Source organism: Rhinatrema bivittatum, chromosome 6 (genome assembly GCF_901001135.1).
Source record: "Rhinatrema bivittatum chromosome 6, aRhiBiv1.1, whole genome shotgun sequence".
NCBI lineage: Eukaryota > Metazoa > Chordata > Amphibia > Gymnophiona > Rhinatrematidae > Rhinatrema > Rhinatrema bivittatum.
The window spans coordinates 223,217,186-223,237,011 of NC_042620.1; the positions used below are offsets into that span (position 1 = coordinate 223,217,186).

The 19,826-nt window shown below is 42.6% G+C and overlaps 1 protein-coding gene across 7 annotated transcripts in view; it reads left to right on the plus strand.

Moving 5' to 3' along the window:
* Nucleotides 1-19,826, plus strand: part of KLHL4 (kelch like family member 4) — a 569,208-nt gene that overhangs the window by 314,291 nt on the left and 235,091 nt on the right. The window contains exon 1 of one of the 7 annotated variants that reach the window (XM_029606593.1): nucleotides 17,663-18,330. The exons of the other annotated variants lie outside the window; for them this stretch is intronic. Within the exon in view, the coding sequence (XP_029462453.1) occupies nucleotides 17,912-18,330 (419 nt within the window). The 5' untranslated portion in view covers nucleotides 17,663-17,911. Of the gene's footprint in view, nucleotides 1-17,662; nucleotides 18,331-19,826 lie in introns of those variants that run through there. 7 annotated transcript variants of the gene reach the window in all.

Here is a 19,826-nt window from a genome sequence, read left to right on the forward strand (position 1 = left end):
ACTAATTAAAATTATTTGCATTTCTGCTTTATTCACTAGAAAAAAGCTGAACTGACCAATATGTTTGTCCAATTAAGCTTTTTTCAAAAGTGTATGGCAAATACCCAGTTACATACTGATCATGAAAATATGCAGTTTAATTGTACTGTATAAAGTCTGGAACTGAATAATATAGTAATTTAGTAACTGAATAATATAGTAACTTAGTAATGATGGCAGAAAAAGACCAAATGGTCCATCCAGTCTGCCCGGCAAGTTTTTTATGATCGTAACTGCCACTCCATGAAGATTACGCCCATGTTATTGTCAAGGATAGGACTGCCATTCCATGCAGGTTAGCCCCATATTATTGTCAAGGGTAGGACTGCCATTCCATGCAGGTTAGCCCCATATTATTGTCAAGGATAGGACTGCCACTCCATGAAGATTACACCTATGTTATTGTCAAGGATAGGACTGCCATTCTATGCAAGTTAGCCCCATGTTATTGTCAAGTATAGGACTGCCATTCCATGCAGGTTAGCCCCATTTTATTGTTAAGGGCAGTAAGTGCAGCTTTGTGCAGGTTTTCCCAAGCCTTACCTTAAGGGTAGCAATATTTACAATCAAAACCAAGCAACTGTCAAATACATAACTAAATTACAGCTAGCAACATTTTCACGGGGTGAGCAGCCTTCTTGATAATTCAGACAATGGTGCTTGAATGTGCTTGGCTTTTGGACTTGGCCATAGAAGCAGTCCTGTGCTTTTTCCCTAATGTCTGTGTATCAGTATCCCAGACAGTAATGTAAAATCTCAGGAATCAAACAGCAAATGGTGAATTTTCAAGGAATTGCATGTGTAAAATTCAGCACATGTGTGTGTAAATAGCATATACTTGCATATATGCTATTTTATAAACCTCAAAACACATATTTATTTATTTATTTATTTTTAGATTTTTATATACCTGTGTTCCTATATGAAATAAAGATCACATCGGTTTACATTGAAACAGAACATGAAAATTGCCAAAAGGCATTACATAGAACAAGGTTATGAAACTTGGAACAGAGTACATAAGTTCAAAATTTAACAATAACGTTGTAACATTGATGACCAAAAGATAAAGGAAAGAAAAGAAAAAGACTTAAACAATTAAGTTGACAGGTCTTATTGAGCATAAAAATTATAACGTATAAGTGAGAAAGTCTCAAGTGTCCTGCAGCAAGAGATATGTACTCTTACTTACATATGTAAGTAAGAGTACACAAATAAATTTGTGCATGTAAAAAAAGGGGTGGGCTGGAGCATTCTGGGGTGGAGCCAAGATTTACATGAGTAAGCAGTTATTTTATAAGAAATTTTTGCATGTAAATTTGGTGGCCTATCGCATATATTTATACCTGCTCTACATCTGTAGTAAGGGATAGTAAATGTCTTAAAAGTGAATACTAATTGGGTGGCCGGTCTGGGAGTAATGGGGGAAGCTGACGTTAAAGAACCAGAAGGATCTTAATGACCTGCAGATGGATTGGGTGAACTGGAAGACTAATTGGAAAAAAGGTCATTTCATTACTGTGCTCATGTTAGAAAATCTCCTGACATTCACACATAAAAGCTGATTTACGGGGTGTGGGAGTGGGAAATGCATGTATTATTAAGCAGGTAAAATCACGTATATAATTTTAAAATTAGACATACAATATATGGGCTAGATTTTAAAAGCCCTGTGCGCGCAAATCCTGCTGGATTTACGCGCGCAGGGCACTCGTGCGCCGGCGCGCCTATTTTGCATAGGCTGCTGGCACGCGCAAAGCCCTGGGACGTGCATAAGTCCAGAGGCTTCGTAAAAGGGGCGGGGTGGGGCGTGTCCGGGGGCGTGTCCAGGGTCCGGGGGCGGTCTGGGGTGGATCCAGGTGCGTGGCAGCGGTTCGGGGGCGGGCCGGGAGGGCGGTCCCGAGTCCCCCGGCACTGCGGTCTGTGCCAGGGGATGCCGAGGAAGCGCGCACAAGTTACGCCTGCTTCAAGCAGGAGTAACTTGCACAACAAAGGTAGGGGGTATTTAGGTAGGGCTGGGGGGTGGGTTAAATAGGGGAAGGGAGGGGAAGGTGGGGGGACGTGGAAGGAAAGTTCCCTCCGAGGCCGCTCCGATTTCGGAGCGGCCTCGGAGGGAACGGAGACAGGCTGTGCGGCTCGGCGCGCGCCGGCTGCCGATTTTGCGCAGCCTTGCGCGCGCCGACCCCAGATTGAATAAGATATGCGTGGCTACGCGCGTATCTTATAAAATCCGGCGTACTTTTGTTCGCAACGGTTGCACGAACAAAAGTACGAGCGCGCGTACTTATTTAAGATCTACCTCTATGGGTGCTACTTATCTGGATAAATTCTGATTTATCTGGCTAAATCTTGAAACTGACACTTTTTTTTATTTGAACAAGTTCTGACTTACACAGCTAAATAGCAGCAAAGTTGCTATTTATCCAGATAAGTCTTAAAATGTTGCTTATCTGGTTTAGTCAGATAGCCAGAAAAGTTTAAAAAGCACTATGGGGTAGATTTTAAAAGCCCTGCGCATACTTTTTTAAGATCTACCTCTGTATGTCCACTGTCCAACTATAAGACTTAAGTGGATATGCAGCACTTTTTAGACGTATCTGGCCATCTGACTTAGGCCTGGATTTTCTAAGTTCGCAGAACTTAGAAAATCCGGCGGTAATGGGGGGCGAAGCACGGGGTGGGCCTGCGAAAGCCGGTACGGTGCGTTCGCTGCTAGGTGGTGCTATTAGGTTCATTACTGGCGGCGATAAGGAGTCTTACCTTTTGCTGTCAGTGAAATCATCGCGGAGTCTGCCCTGAGGCTGCCCCGATTCCTCCCCATGCAGAGTGGACTCCGATCCGACTCCGCCCCGATTTAGATATCGCAAGCACAAAGTCCCTTAGTTGGATAAGTGGTGTTTTAAGACTTATCCGGCTCCGTGTCTGGATAGGTGTTGCTACTTAGCCAGATAAATCGGAAGTTGTCTGGGTAAGTGCAATATGTATTTGCTCATTTTTTTTATATAGAAACTCATATTGCAGGTTGCGTTTGCACATATTTTATAACCTGCATATAGCATACATGTGCAGGAGTAAATTTTCTTACATCCATATACATAGGTATGTGGACGCAATCACAACTGTTTGAAAGTTATCTTCCCTTTGTATATTCTAAACATGTTGACATTCAGATTATTTTATGAAAGTAACAAAAATGGGAAGGAAAGAAAAACTTAGGAGCATGTGCATACAGGTCATGAACCCCATGTACAAGGCAAAATGTACTGCACAAAAGAAATCCTGATAATATTTGCATTATACACAGGCTAGTAGCACACAAACTTCATTTCAGCTATCAAAAATTGTACAAAAGAAAATGTTTGCACACATAACCTTTCAAAAATTAGAGGGAACATTGCTTAGGAAATGAATTTTAAACAACCCACAGGGCATTCAGGCTCATAGGTAGATTGGACCCATAGGTCTGCAATCTGAGTTTCCAAGGGAAACTTACTATGGACATCCCTTTGAAAATGTAGGTGTCAGATTGCCAACTTGGAAATCTAAAGCATCATGCCTGTAAGCTTAACTCAGTGTTTATTTTCAAACAACAAAACATGTGGTTAACTTCACTTCCAACATGTAATCTCTCATTTCACCAGGAGTGCAGCAGGTTCAAAACCCTTAGGAGAAAGGTCTGGTTTAGGTCAGAATATACTCAGTCAGATCAGAAGGTACAAGTTCAGGCTGGGGTTGTGTGTGTGTGTGTGTGTGTGTGTGTATGTTGGTGTGGGGGGGGGGGGGGGAATGGAGGCAGATTGCCTGATTTGAAGTGCTGGGCATTTGTTTTAAGGACATTTACAAAACATAACAAATAAGGGCCGATTCATTGTGGGGCCCCAAAATTAATTGAGGCCTCCCAAATTAAGCAGATCGTATTCATTTAATTTGGTGAAAACTTCTGGTCAAGCCTTGGACTGAGGCCAGGGCCTGGTTAAGAACATAGGCCAAGGTCCAAAGCAAGGGCAGCCTAGGCCTAGAACTACGCTCGAAGCTGGGGCCTCATCAAGAGCACAGGCCAAGGTCCAAAGTAAGGGCCATGGCCTAAGCCCAAGCACGACACCTGTGCCTCAGCTTAGGCCTAGAATTAGCCTCAAAGCTGGGGCCTCATCAAGAGCACAGGTCCAAAGCAAGGGCTGTGGCCTAAGCCTGAGCATGGCACTTGGGCCTCAGCCTAGGCCTAGAACTAGGCTCAAAGCCGGGGCCTACGCCTAGAGCATAGGCCAAGGTCCAAAGTAGAGGCTGCAGCCTAGGCCTGAGTGCGATGCCAGGATCTTGGCCTAGATCCAGGCCATCACTGGGGCCAAGGCTGAGAGCTGAGGAATGGACCAGGCCCCCCTGAAATATTATTGACCTGATTTATCAGGTATCCGAAGCTGTGGCCAGGATCTGTCCTGATGCCTGGTTCTCAGCCTAGGCCACAGCCCAGACTCAGGATGGATGTTGGGGTCAGTCTAGAGCTTCTGTTCCGAAGCCTGGGCCTTGGACCAGGCCCATCGCCACGACCCAGTCCAGAGACTGGATGCCGGATCCCAACATGGAGCCTAGTAGTCCGGAGACCAGGTCCTGATGCCTGCACCACTGCCCAGGGTCAGGAACAGGTTGAATTATGGCAGTCCAGGCAATGTACTACTCTTCAGTTTGTCAATCTGGCCTACTACTTCTTTCAGGTTCATTTCATCTGAACCATCACCCTTGAAAACAGTCTCCGGAAAGGGTGTCTCCCCAACATCCTCTTCAGTAAACACCAAAGCAAAGAATTCCTTTAGTAAGAACATAAGAATATAAGAAAATGCCATACTTGGTCAGACCAAGGGTCCATCAAGCCCAGCATCCTGTTTCCAACAGTGGCCAATCCAGGCCATAAGAACCTGGCAAGTACCCAAAAACTAAGTCTATTCCATGTTACCATTGCTAATGGCTGTGGCTATTCTCTAAGTGAACTTAATAGCAGGTAATGGACTTCTCCTCCAAGAACTTATCCAATCCTTTTTTAAACACAGCTATACTAACTGCACTAACCACATCCTCTGGCAACAAATTCCAGCATTTAATTGCACGTTGAGTAAAAAAGAACTTTCTCTGATTAGTTTTAAATGTGCCCCATGCTAACTTCATGTAGTGCCCCCTAGTCCTTCTACTATCCGAAATAGTAAATAACCGATTCACATCTAACCGTTCTAGACCTCTCATGATTTTAAACATCTCTATCATATCCCCCCTCAGCCGTCTCTTTTCCAAGCTGAAAAGTCATAACCTCTTTAGTCTTTCCTCATAGGGGAGCTATTCCATTCCCCTTATCATTTTGGTAGCCCTTATCTGTACCTTCTCCATCGCATTTATATCTTTTTTGAGATGCGGCGACCAGAATTGTACACCGTATTCAAGGTGCGGTCTCACCATGGAGCGATACAGAAGCATTATGACATTTTCCGTTTTATTCACCATTCCCTTTCTAATAATTCCAAACATTCTGGTTGCTTTTTTGACTTCTGCAGCACACTGAACCGACGATTTCAATGTGTTATCCACTATGACACCTAGATCTCTTTCTTGGGTTGTAGCACCTAATATGGAACCCAACATTGTGTAATTATAGCATGGGTTATTTTTCCCTATATGCATCACCTTGCACTTATCCACATTAAATTTCATCTGCCATTTGGATGCCCAATTTTCCAGTCTCACAAGGTCTTCCTGCAATTTATCACAATCTGCTTGTGATTTAACTACTCTGAACAATTTTGTGTCATCTGCAAATTTGATTATCATATTCGTCATATTTCTTTCCAGATCATTTATACATATATTGAAAAGTAAGGGTCCCAATACAGATCCCTGAGGCACTCCACTGTCCACTCCCTTCCACTGAGAATTGTCCATTTAATCCTACTCTCTGTTTCCTGTCTTTTAGCCAGTTTGCAATCCACGAAAGGACATCGCCACCCATCCCATGACTTTACTTTTCCTAGAAGCCTCTCATGAGGAACTTTGTCAAATGCCTTCTGAAAATCCAAGTATACTACATCTACCGGTTCACCTTTATCCACATGTTTATTAACTCCTTCAAAAAAGTAAAGCAGATTTGTGAGGCAAGACTTGCCCTGGGTAAAGTCATGCTGACTTTGTTCCATTAAACCATGTCTTTCTATATGTTCTGTGATTTTGATGTTTAGACCACTTTCCACTATTTTTCCTGGCACTGAAGTCAGGCTAACCGGTCTGTAGTTTCCCGGATCACCCCTGGAACCCTTTTTAAATATTGGGGTTACATTTGCTCTCCTCCAGTCTTCAGGTACAATGGATGATTTTAATGATAGGTTACAAATTTTTACTAATAGGTCTGAAATTTCATTTTTTAGTTCCTTCAGAACTCTGGGGTGTAAACCATCCGGTCCAGGTGATTTACTACTCTTCAGTTTGTCAGTCAGGCCTACCACATCTTCTAGGTTCACCGTGATTTGATTCAGTCCATCTGAATCATTGCCCATGAAAATCTTCTCCATTACGGGTACCTCCCCAACATCCTCTTCAGTAAACACCGAAGCAAAGAAATCATTTAATCTTTCCGCGATGGCCTTATCTTCTCTAAGTGCCCCTTTAACTCCTCGATCATCTAACGGTGCAACTGACTCCCTCACAGGCTTTCTGCTTCGGATATATTTTAAAAAGTTTTTACTGTGAGTTTTTGCCTCTACAGCCAACTTCTTTTCAAATTCTCTCTTAGCCCGTCTTATCAATGTCTTACATTTAACTTGCCAACGTTTATGCTTTATCCTACTTTCTTCTGTTGGATCCTTCATCCAGTTTTTGAATGGCCTTATCTTCCCTAAGTGCACTTTTAACCCCTTGATCATCTAAAGATCCAACCAAGTCCATTGCAGGCTTTCTGATTCAGATATATTTAAAATAGTTTTTATTGTGAGTTTTTGCCTCTATGGCCAGCTTCTTTTCAAATTCTCTCTTAGTCTGTCTTATCAATGTCTTACATTTAACTTGCCAATGCTTATGCTTTATCCTAATTTCCTCTGATGGATCCTTCTTCCAGTTTTTGAATAAAGATTTTTTGGCTAAAATAGCCTCTTTCACCTCACTTCTTAATGATGCAAGCAATCGTTTGGCCTTTCTTCCATCTTTCTTACTGCGTGCATACATCTGGACTGCGCTTATAAGATTATATTTTTAAACAATGTAATACGTGTGCTGTCCATGGTAGACCCGTGATACAGCCCCCTCACCTCTCTGCAGCTCCTGGTTCCTCCTCTTTGGCGGTGGCAGGCTGCCAGCTCTGTCCTCGGGCCTCCCCTGGTGCCTCTGGCTCAGCTGCTGTCCCTGGCACTCCCAGTCCAGCAACCACGTCCATTGCTTCATGTCGGGCCTCTCTGCGTGGCCCAAGGAGAGACGCTGCAACTTGGTGCTGCGCCCCTCCCTAGGCACGCACGCATTTCCAAGGCTTAAGTAGGGATCGTGGCGGGAACTTAGCAGCGGCCCCAGATGTTGATGTCAGCGGAGCACTGGTACTTAAGCCCGGGCTCTGCTCCCTAGCTTTGCCTTTGCAACAGGTCTCCTCGCTGGGCGAGTACTCGTTGCCTCCTCAGAGTTTCGTCTCATTCCCGTGTTCCTGTTCTTCGTGTGATCCTGGTTCCTGTCTCCTTGTTCCTGCATTCCTGCCTTGCTCCTACATGAACTTTGACTCTGCTTCACCTGACTACGTCCTTGACTTTCTCCACACCCAGACCTCTGCATTGCCTGACTATGCTGTTGCCTCTCACCAGACCCAGACTTTTGCATTGCTGACTACATCATTGCCTCTCTCTAGACCCAGATCTCTGCATTGCCCAACTATGCCTCTGGACTATCCTCGTGATCAGACCTCAGCCTTGCTTGCCACTGCTTCCAGGTTGCTGCCAGCCCTGATTCAAGCCTGTTCCTCAATGCCTCTTCTGCTTACTTCCTGGATTGGTCAATTCAGGCTTCGGCTTGCTCTTGCTCGGGCACCCTCTGTCTGCCTTCGTTCCTTAGGCGCCCGAGTCTCCAGGACACTACCTTGTTTAGTGTAAGACTGTACCATCTCTCTCCTGCTATCTCTGGGCTGAACTTGATCTGCTTATCGACTACATACAGAGGCCCACCTAAGTCCAGCCAGCCCTGGCACCCAAATGCTCAACCTGCGTGGAATGAGGGCTGGTATTGGTGAAGCTCCAGCTGTCCTCTGTTCATCAGCCCTCTCCACCTGCCTACGGTGGGGACCCGTAGGTCGCTACCTACGGGTCCCCACCTCAGCCCAAGGGTCCACCTCTGGTGCAACACATTGTCTATGCCGGTTGCACACTCTTTACCTTTGTAGCTGGACCTTTCAGGTTTTTTAAAACTATTTTCCTCATTTTCTCCAGCTTAGTCCCCAGCTTTGGGCCTGGGCCGAAGTGTTGGGACCAGGTCTGGAAGCCTTGGTCTTGAGTAAAGCCTAGGCCAAGGTCATAGCGACCTACCACAGTCTTGGCCTATGCAAGGCTGAGGTTTCTGGCTTGGACCTAGGCCTCACCAGCAGATCCCCACTGGTCCAAGTAAGTGGGGCTTGGAGGGAATCCTGGTCCCGGCATTTTTTTGGTTGTAATGATGGGTGATGGAGATAGGAGACCTTGGGAGTTTCCTTTTTTTTTTTGTTTTTTTTTTGGAGGGGTTATGTTTTTTTTTTTTGTTTTTTTTAAATTAAAGAAATGAAGTAAAGTTTATTCAAAATGAAATTTGTGGAGTAAATACTCCCAAAAATGTAATGCAAAATGAAACAAATATTTTACCCCTTCATTCTCCTACTGCTTTGGGCCTGATTGTTCAGTTCACAACCCTCAATTTGATAGAACAATGTATTTTTTTCAGCAATCACCTATTAAATCCCTGAGGACCAATCTGGATCCTCAGGCTTGTGACCACAGCTCTGGGCTTCAGACAATATACAACCACCATGCTCTGCTATGATTCATTTCCGCTGACTTGCTGCTCAAGAGCAAAGCTCCAGCCTTCTAATCCAGCACTCTGCTGATTCAAAACCATCCAGTGCTCTCTTTTGCCTTGATAGCACCTCTTCCCAGCCTTAAACTCTGGGCATTCCCAAGAGCACTTTATGGGCCCCATCTCAAAGGATTCTGAGCCACAGAGCAGACATGGGTTCATCTGAAGATCTCTATACATCAGAGTTACCAATTCACAACAGGACATTGCTTCCAATTCCATGGCCTCAAATTTTCTGAGGAGTCTTTCATGAGGGATTTTAATAAATGCTTTCTAAAAATCCAAATACACTATATCAAATGGCTCTCCTTTGTCTCCATATGTATTTACACCTTTATTTATTTTATTTTATTTATTTAAATTCTTTTACTATACCGATACTCAAGACACGGTCTTATCGTACCGGTTTACAATAGAACAGGGGAAACCAATTAACAACTATATAGAAGGTAAAAGTTACATCAAACAGGGAGCGAAAAACTTGGGAGCAGGATGACAGGAAAGATATTTTAAAACTATATCAACTGAAGAGTGCTAATATAGTCATTGAAAAACCATGAAAACCAAAGACAGCGATACAAAATCAGCTAGATTAAGCTCTGCTGTGGGTTAATCTTAGGTAATTATTCACAATTATTCATAAATCTTGTGGACGGGGGAAGCATGGAGGGGTAAGCAGGGGGGGGAGGTGGGAGGGCAGGGATGGGGGTAGGGGGAGTAGGGAGGCAGTCAGGGGTGAGAGACAATGTGTTTGATAAAATGTTCCTTCAACCGTAAGCTTGAGTGAACAGCCAGGTTTTCAGTTTCTTTCTGAAGGAGAGATGGCATTGTTCCTGGCGTATATCCGGGGGAAGCGAATTCCAATGGAGTGGACCCGCTGTCGAAAGTGCTCGCTTATGAATGGAGTTGTGGACCGAGGATTTGTTAGGGGGGGCCTTGAGAGTACCTTTGTAGGTGGATCTGATCGGTCTTGCGGAAGTATGTAGTTCGAGAGGGATAGAGAGTTGGAGTGTGGATTGCTGGTATACAGATTTGTGGATGATGGTGAGAGTCTTGAATAGTATTCTATAATGGATGGGTTGCCAATGAAGGATTTTTAGGATAGGTGTGATGTGGTCCTTACGACGTGTGTTTGTAAGGATCATGGCCGCTGCGTTTTGCAGCATCTGTAGAGGTTTAGTAGAGGAGGCGGAAAGACCGAGTAGTAGAGCGTTGCAATAGTCAATCTTTGAAAACAGTATGGCTTGCAGCACTGAACGGAAATCCTGAACGGAAAACCTCAAAAAAAATCTAGTAAATTAGAAAGGCAACACTTGTTGACTCTCCCCCATTTAACCATGTCTATTTATGTAGTCAGTATTTTTATTTTTAAGAATTATTTTAACAATTTTGCCCAGCACAGATGTCAGATTCATCAATCTTTAGCTTACCAGATCACACCTGGAGCACTTGTTAAAATTGGCTATTTTAAATGATAGGTTGCAAATCACCAGAAACAGGACTGCAATTTCATGTTTGAGTTCCTTCAGAAATCTGGGGTGAATGCCATCTAGTTCTGGTGATTTGTTATTTTTCAGTCTGTCAATCTGAATTATGTTCTCCAGTGATTCCATTTAGGTGCTCAGAGTCATCACCAGAAAAAAAGGTTTCCGATGTGAGTATGAGCCCCAACATTCTCCTCAGTAAAGAAAGAGGCAAAGAATTCATTAAATTTTCCTATTTCCTCCCTGACTACCCATTCTACCCCTTGATAACCTAGTGGCTCAATGAAGTTCCTCACAGACCTTTTGCTTGAAAAAGTTTTTGTTTTTACTTGTTTTTACTTCTATGGCAAGCTTCTTTTCAAATTCTCTCTTAGCTTGCTTAATTACTTTTTTACATCTAATTTGCCAGTAGAGATGTGCAAAAGGTTCGGCTTCGTTTTCGGTCCACCATGGGAAATTTCGTATTTCCCGCGGTTCAGGCCTTTGTAATTCGAGGGACTCGAATAAGAACATAAGAAAATGCCATACTGGGTCAGACCAAGGGTCCATCAAGCCCAGCATCCTGTTTCCAACAGTGGCCAATCCAGGCCATAAGAACCTGGCATGTACCCAAAAACTAAGTCTATTCCATGTTACCATTGCTAATGGCAGTGGCTATTCTCTAAGGGGTAGATTTTAAATACTTGCGCGATCGCGTACTTTTGTTCGCGCACCAGGCGCGAACAAAAGTACGCTGGATTTTATAAGATTTTATAAGATACGCACGTAGCCGTGCGTATCTTATAAAATCCGGGGTCGGCGCGTGCAAGGGGGTGCACATTTGTGCAACCTGCACGCGCCGAGCCCAGCGCATGCTGCCTGTTCCCTCCGAGGCCGCTCCGATTTCGGAGCGGCCTCGGAGGGAACTTTCCTTCGCCCTCCCCCCACCTTCCCCTCCCTTCCCCTACCTAACCCACCCCCCCCGGCCCTATCTAAACCCCCCCTACCTTTGTCGGCAAAGTTACGCCTGCTGAAAGCAGGCGTAACTTTGCACGCGTCGGCCGGCAGCCCCGCTTCGTCCTCCAGTCCCGGGGGCCGGTCCGAAGGCCTCGACCACGCCCCCGGGCCGGCGCCTCGCCCCCGAAACGCCGCGGCATGCTCCCGAAACACCGCGTCGTTTTGGGAACGCCAAGGACACGCCCCCTCCCGCCCCTTTTCGAAAGCCCCGGGACTTATGCGTGTCCCGGGGCTTTACGTGCGCCGCTGGCCAATGCAAAATAGGTGCGCCGGCGCGCGAGGGCCCTGCGCGTGTAAATCCGGAAGGATTTACGCGCACAGGGCTTTTAAAATCCGCCCCTAAATGAACTTAATAGCAGGTAATGGACTTCTCCTCCAAGAACTTATCCAATCCTTTTTTAAACACAGCTATACTAACTGCACTAACCACATCCTCTGGCAACAAATTCCAGAGTTTAATTGTGCATTGAGTAAAAAAGAACTTTCTCCGATTAGTTTTAAATGTGCCCCCATGCTAACTTCATGGAGTGCCCCGTAGTCTTTCTACTATCCGAAAGAGTAAATAACCGATTCACATCTACCCGTTCTAGTCCTCTCATGATTTTAAACATCTCTATCATATCCCCCCTCAGCCGTCTCTTTTCCAAGCTGAAAAGTCCTAACCTCTTTAGTCTTTCCTCATAGGGGAGCTGTTCTATTCCCCTTATCATTTTGGTAGCCCTTCTCTGTACCTTCTCCATCTCAATTTTGGATTAGTGCGCGCTAACCCCTGTTTGCGTGCACTAACATTTTAATGTTAGCGTGCACTAACTCCCGTTAGTGCGCACTAAACCGAAAACTGAATTTTCCCGAAACTTTGGGAAAATTTGGTTCGGTTTTTGGGTTCCCCAAACCAGGATGAATTAGGTAATTTTGTTGAAATTGCCTAATTCGCCCTAACAGATTGCACATCCTTCCTTGCCAGTGCTTATGCTCTTCCCTATTTTCTTCATTTGGTTCTGCTTTCCATTTTAAGAATGATGGCCGTTTGGTTTTAATTGCTTCTTTCACTTCACTCTTAAACCGCTCCTGCAGTCATATTTTTTTCTTTCTCCTTTTTTTTGCACAGAATACATTTTATCTGGCCCTCATGAATGATCAATTTAAACATCATCCATGCCTCCAGAAAGTTTTTAATCTTGTGGATTATGCCTTTCAGTTTTTTTCTAACACATTTTCTCATTTTATCAGAATCTCTCTTTTATAGCTTAATGTTGGTGCAGTAGTTTTCTTAGTATTCATTCTCTCATGATTATGTCAAATTATTTTACATTATGATCACTATTGCCAAGTGAGTCCAGCACCTTTATCTCTCTTACGCCAGATCTTGCATTCCACTGAGAACTAGATCTAATATATACGCCCCCGGGCCCGCCCCCGAAACGCTGCTTCCCGCCCCCAAAATGCGGGAAATCTGGGCGGATTTACGCGAGCAGGGCTTTTAAAATCCGCCCGCGAATTCCAGGTGTGGTCTCTCCATGGAGCGATATAGAGGCATTATGACATTTTCCATTTTATTAACCATTCCCTTTGTTTTAGTTTAATAAAAGCTTAGAAATTATTTGATAGTATATGTATGTATAAAGGGGAAATAGAGTGTGACTTTTACAATAAGAGCACAAAGAAAATGTAGAAAATTAAGAACTAAATGTATTCATACCATCACACATTTTAAACATTTGCATACTTCTGTTTGCTCACTTTTGATTGATTCTAGGTTTCCACAATGTCTTCATTCACTAATATGCTAATTAGTTAGGCCAGATGTTTTGTACAGAGACAGGGAGGCAGATGGGGGGGTAGCTAAGCGCAAAACTCAATTGGCTATGCTAAGACTTCTGTAATGATTTTGTTAAGCTTATTTTGGGTATGGACAAACCAGTCACAATGTCTTGAGGTAAGGCTTCATTTCAAATTGCCACAAAATGAATCAATGCAGTGCACAATTCCATGAGAATTAAGTCATGATTGGAAATATCTCTGGCAAGGCTTCCCCAAATTTTTCCCCACTGGGTACATGCACATCTTTCAAATCTATGCATGCAGTCTTTCGAACATGTAAATATGAAAATAAAGAACTGAAACAGTAGCATTAGATTCATTTTATGCAAGGTTGACTTATTTTGAAGTTTTTAGCTCAAAAATCAATCTGTCCTGAGCTTTTGATTTCTTTCATTTGGTTTCCTTTTCAATGTCAACATTTTAGTACCTTTTCCCTTTCGTGCTTTCTTGAACCTTTCATTGCTTCCCTTCCCCCCCCCCCCCTTCTCCCCCTTTTTCATTCTCTTTTTTCCCTCTTATATATATCGGAACCTTCATTTTCAGTTTTTAAATTCATTTTTCCAAGAAATTTATCGGTGTTTGTTACAATAAGAACCAAAGACACAGGATAAATCAGTAGAAAAGAAGGACTTGGTATTTTTTCAGGTAAATATGTGTTTCTGTTGTAAAAAAAAATCTGATATATACCCAGGTAAAATAAAATAGTAACTAAAAATTATGTCCTCAGAATATATATATAATATATACACACACACACATACATGTACACCATCTTGCTGGAGTCAGATGTTTTCTGCATTTTCAATAGTTCTTTCTTTCTTTGATTCTTCCTTTTTACTGTTCTCTTCCATTTCTACTCATCTTCCTTTATTTTTCCCTCCATCTTCCCAGCTTTTTCCTCTAACTCCTCATTACCCTTCCTCCTTCTGCCTATCTCTCAATCTCCTCCATGCGTCTTTCATTTCTTTCCCTCAGCTGTTCTCAGGTATATTTGACTTGGTATCCCACAATTTTGTCACAGGCTTATATATACCACCTTTTTTGGATCACAAAACAACATAAGACAGTTTACAACATTTAAAAACAGATGCCGATAATTTTTAAATACCATACCAAGGATAATTTTTCCAACTAACGTTATCCAAATAAGTTATCAGGGATATTCAGCAAATTAAACATCCTGCTAAGTAAATATCCCTGAATAAAGTTATCTGGATAAACCTACCCAGATAACTTTGAAACCTAGTTTTCTGTATTGCTGGCTATATTGCAAAGTTATCCTGGTATGTATACTCAGATGACTTTAACTTAAATGGCGATATGGAAAATATATCACCAATTAAGCAATGATTAGAGTTAAAAAAAATGTTCTCGGGAGGGCTAAGTGACCTGATCCCCTTCCCCAGCCCAGTGAAAAGATTTCCAGTCCTGCTGGCTGATCCCTAAGCCCTCCAAAAATAAGTGGGTCCAAAGTGCAAAACATCAAAAAACAAATCATATCAGGGGGCAGCAATATGCCCCCTTCTCCCTCCTACCAAGTCAACCCTGACTTTCCCATCCCCAAAAGTGGGAGCTGGATACATGTCAAAATCAGTACAGTATTTCTGAAAGGAGGGGGATATTTCCAACCTTGCTAAATGAAAGCTTGATCCTTTTGGCTACCAGATATGTTGCATGTGCATTTTCCCTCCCCAACCTATCTCTGTCCCAGGGGTGGCTCATTTTTGCCACAGCTAAACCTAGCCAAATAGTGAAACTAGGCAGCAACATTAAGCTGCTCTGAGATTACAGCTGTCATCCCAGGGATCTAGCCGGGTAACATCTTAGTTATCGGGCTTGATCCGTTTGAAAATTGTCTTAATTGGAAATAGTGTATTTTACCCTAACAGTAATGTTTTAATCTTTTTTACGAATTGAAGTAAATCTTTCAGTAGTTGTAGATCATCTGGTACATTTTCCATGATCTGAGTGCTATAAATGAAAGGATTTTCCCCCCATTGTCTCCAGCTTGGAAATTTGACATAGGATAGATATTTTCTTGACTAAGATCAAATGGAAGTGAGTTCCATAAGACATGAGCCCAATAACTAGGGATGTGAATTGTTTATCTAACGAATTGAAATATCGTACACTATTTCTAAATTCGTTATATATCGGATAAAAAAAAGAAACGATCACTTTCACCCCCTGAATTTTCGTAAAAATCATTTTTTTGGGTTAGTGCGCGCTAACTCATGATAGCGCGCACTAACAAAAAAACATTAGTTTTGTTATTTTTAGTTACTTTTTGCTATTTTTTGTTAGTGCGTGCTAACTCCCGTTAGCACGCACTAACCCAAAAACTGATTTTTCACGAAAAAAAAAAACGGGGATCCGTGGGAAAACGAGATTTTCCTGCGGCCAGATGAACCCAAAAGCGGGAACGATTGGGCACCCAATTCACATCCCTACCAATAACTATGAGAAATAATTTCCAATCTTATGAGTGAATTTTAAAAGCCCAACCTGCACCAAAATTAGGGGTTGTGCGAACATGTTGGGTTCGCGTGCATTGAGCGTATTTTAAAAGCCACCTCGGTGTATGCGAAAATGCCACTGCACTTACATCTTAGAACTTCTCAAAAAGGGAGCAGGGCATGGACATGGTCTGGGTAGGGCATGGTCGGTACATGGGCATTTCGGGACTTTAACCAGAAATGTGCACGTAAATACTTATGCGATCCAGCACATGCTGAGGCTCCCTGCCATGTAACTTTAGTTTTGCTATGGATGGCATATAATTCAAAAAAATAAAAATAATGCACCATTTCAGAGGGATTTAAAGGGTCTGGAGTAAATGGGGGATGTACAGGCTATCAAACCAAGGGAGAGGTTTGGAAGACCCATCTATTAACTTGGCAAACTGGGAATGAACTGGTAAAACTGGTGTCTGCATGCATCCCTTTTAAAATCCTTCCACTTACATGGTAGAAATGGGATTTCCACACCCTCAAAATTCAGTGCACATGTGCACGCATCCAGGATATGTTATTGCATGTGTGCATATATGTGCATATGTTATAAAATAATCGTGTCCTTGGGCACTGGCTGATGAACATGCACACATGTGCACCCAGGCCAATCCGGCCTATCAGGGGATCGGGCATCCCTTGGTGGGCCGGTCGCTCCAGTCACGTGGTCTGCTGTGCGCGGCCGTGACAGAGCCGCGCTCGGCAGACCACGTGATGCGTCCTGGGCCGGCCTGGGCGGCGAATCCCCGGGTCAGTCTTCCTTGGGAATGCGCCGCTGTGTGCACCTGCACACTGGTTTAAAAGTTACTGTCTTATTGAGAAATGGGAAGGAATAGTAAAACCTTTTTGAAAACATTTTTGTTCTCAGATGCTTCTAATTAATGATTGTTGTATGTTTACTTAAATTATATGATTTATTTCTGTGTATGTTAGTTGCAATTCACACTGGTGCTTTGCGAATTGCGGACTATACATCTGTGAAATAAATAAATAAATAGATAGATAAATATTGTTCAAAGAACAGTAGAGAGCTAATTTTTTTTAAATTCCTATCTATAAAAGTGAGAATGAAGATAAGAGGAGAACTGTTTACACAGGCTGTTAACCAGGAAGTCCTGTGCTCTGTCCAGATCTACATCCCATTTCATTAAGAAGAAAAATGTCTTTCCCCTCGAGCACATGGATAAACAGATACTCTATTATATCACATTGTGCATCTTATCATTTTGAAATGAAGTAATCCTACAGATGCAACATTACTGCTTTTTAAACTTGAATTGAAACAAATACAAACACTTTGAATTTGTGAGGTTGCTTTGAAGTAATACATATTATTGTCTGCTAGAACCAAAGCCATTTGCAGAAATTCAGCATTGCAAGCTCTGTACAAAATGATATTTAATTAGAATACAGGAAAACCTGGGAGGCAAGAAATAAAGTGAGGGATACTCCCTCAATGAATCATTGCAAAAAATCTGCATAAGAAGAACATTATGAGTTTGTCATGTGTATAAATCTTCTATGAAGTGCAGCGTTGTTTATTAGCAAATAAGATCTCAAGGGGGAGGGGGGGTGCGGAAAGGTGGAGTGAGGAGGAAGGGAGAGAGAAAGTCTTGCCACTATATTTGCATGTGCCTTCCTGCAGCCTCGGCTCTCAGGGGATCCTATGGGACTGGGCTACGTATTGGAGAGGCTGTGTTAGAGCGCTGCCAGTGTGTGTGAGTCTAGCAGCTGGGCTGCGTTATGGTAGCTACTTTCCTCTGCTAAGCTGATTTACTTGTTTAAGGTCTGACCTCATCATCCTGTCAGAATGGGTTCCCACCTACACAGTTAGCAGCAGCTTAGCATAGGTTTGAAGTGCCTACAGAGTATTAGCTAGGGGAAAGAGGGGCTACCTGTTCTTTTGTTGGTATCTTCGAGGAAGCATCTGAAACGCAAGTGACAACAAAGCAAGCAGTTTCTTTCCGGAAAGACAGGCATTTGGCTTCATTTTTTTTTTCTCCCCCTGCAAAAATGTCAGTGTCTGGAAAGAAAGAGTTTGATGTTAAGCAGATCCTGAGGCTACGCTGGAGGTGGTTTAGTCACCCCTCTCAAGGCTCCGCAGGCACCGGAGGCTGCCTTCAACAGGAAGGATATGAGCACAGAGGGACACCGGTTCAGAACAGGCTGAAGAGCCATTCACGGGACAGGAATGGGCTGAAGAAAAACAGTAGCCCCGTTCACAACATACTGGCACCTGTGCCGGGTCCAACTCCTGTCCATCACCGATCCATTCCATCCTGGCAGCAGCAGAACCTCATAGAACATTTGCAAGCAAACGAGGATATCCCTAAACAAAGCACAGAAGAGAATTTTGTCAAAGACGAATCCGATAAAAACAGGCAGGAGTTGCAGCTGATCACAGGGGGAAATACAGATGTGTCCACTGAGAGGTAGGAGTTTTTGTTGATGACTATGTAACATAGCTGTGTAACTTAGTTTCCACTGTAGCTTTCTTTTTTAACCTAGAGATTTCTTTTTATTGCATCTTTTAAACAATATAAAGAGACGAGGTGGAAGTGCAAAAAAGAAAAACATCATTATGCCATATATATTATTCCAACAGAATGTAAAACTGTTTCAGTTATCATTGTTTAAATGTATTTTTTCTTATCTCACCATGCTGCAATTCTGAAACCTTAAGTTTAACTAATGAGACCTGTCAAAGTAGGTTTCTCAGCAGTTTTCTCAGCTTCCAGGATACAGTGTAGCTCCAGTAGGCACATTAGTTTATCTGCAGACATTTTCCCATGTCAAACAGATGTACAGTGATCAGCCCAAAAATATTGCTGTAAATCTGATTTTTCGCAAGTGTATAAAAGCTTTGACAAAGGGGAAGATGGAGGAGACAGCCACATTGATTCTGCTGATATAACTGTGGTCTTAATGGCATACTGTTGTCCTCTCCATGCTCCTAATAAATACTATTAAATCTGGCCATGTAAAATCTGAGTAACTGTATGTGATCCTTGACATATTTGTTTTCAGTTAAAGTCCTTCTTGTATAGTTGCATTTCTATCTTGGGAAGAGAAATGCTAGATGCAGGTAAGTAATAAAACGTTACTTATAGCAGAGGGATCTTAATGTAGAAAGCATCTGCTTTCAGGAAACAAACTTTAAAGGAGAAGGCTCTCGATCCTGAAAGATGTACAGGTCAGGACCGTATGCCATACGGTGGCTATTTTTTTTTTTTTTTTGTGCTCCAGTTTCTTATAGGGAACATCATAACACAGCTCCCAGTTTCCCCTCAGTTTTCAAACCTCTCCTGAAAAACAAAACAACACAAAAAACATTTTCCTCATTTATACAGTGGAACACACATTTCTGATTTTGATGGTGTGCATCTATTGTCCTGGGTTGCTAGGTTGGCGAATAAAGTGTGAGACTACTGCTGCTGATCCTTGGTGGTCCCTGACATTTTTTTTTTCTTTCAACACGATGTAATGAAGGGTTTAGCTTGCAAGCCTTAATGCTGAGATGTAGAACATATGATTTCACTCAGTAATATTAGCACATGTGGACAAAAAGGGCAAATGACTGCTTTGCATTTTGAAATTTCACATCCTCATGCTAAATGGCAGCCCACTTAAGTGTTTCTGGTTCAAATGACTTCACAACAACATACACAGAATACAAGAAAATAAATAAGCATTGCTGCTTTTTCCAAATTTAGTCATAGATAAATCATAAAATATCAAGAAAATATTGATGCAATAATTCTATAGCTAATTTTACAAAATGTTATAAAGAGCGCCAAAGTCTGGTACTTCAGGGATTTAGAGTATGTTTTGATCACTCATTTTTCAATGTTTCTGTCATGTACACACAGAAGCATCTTCTGCATAGAAATACTATTTATACAGCAATTACCTGACAATTTATAGATAA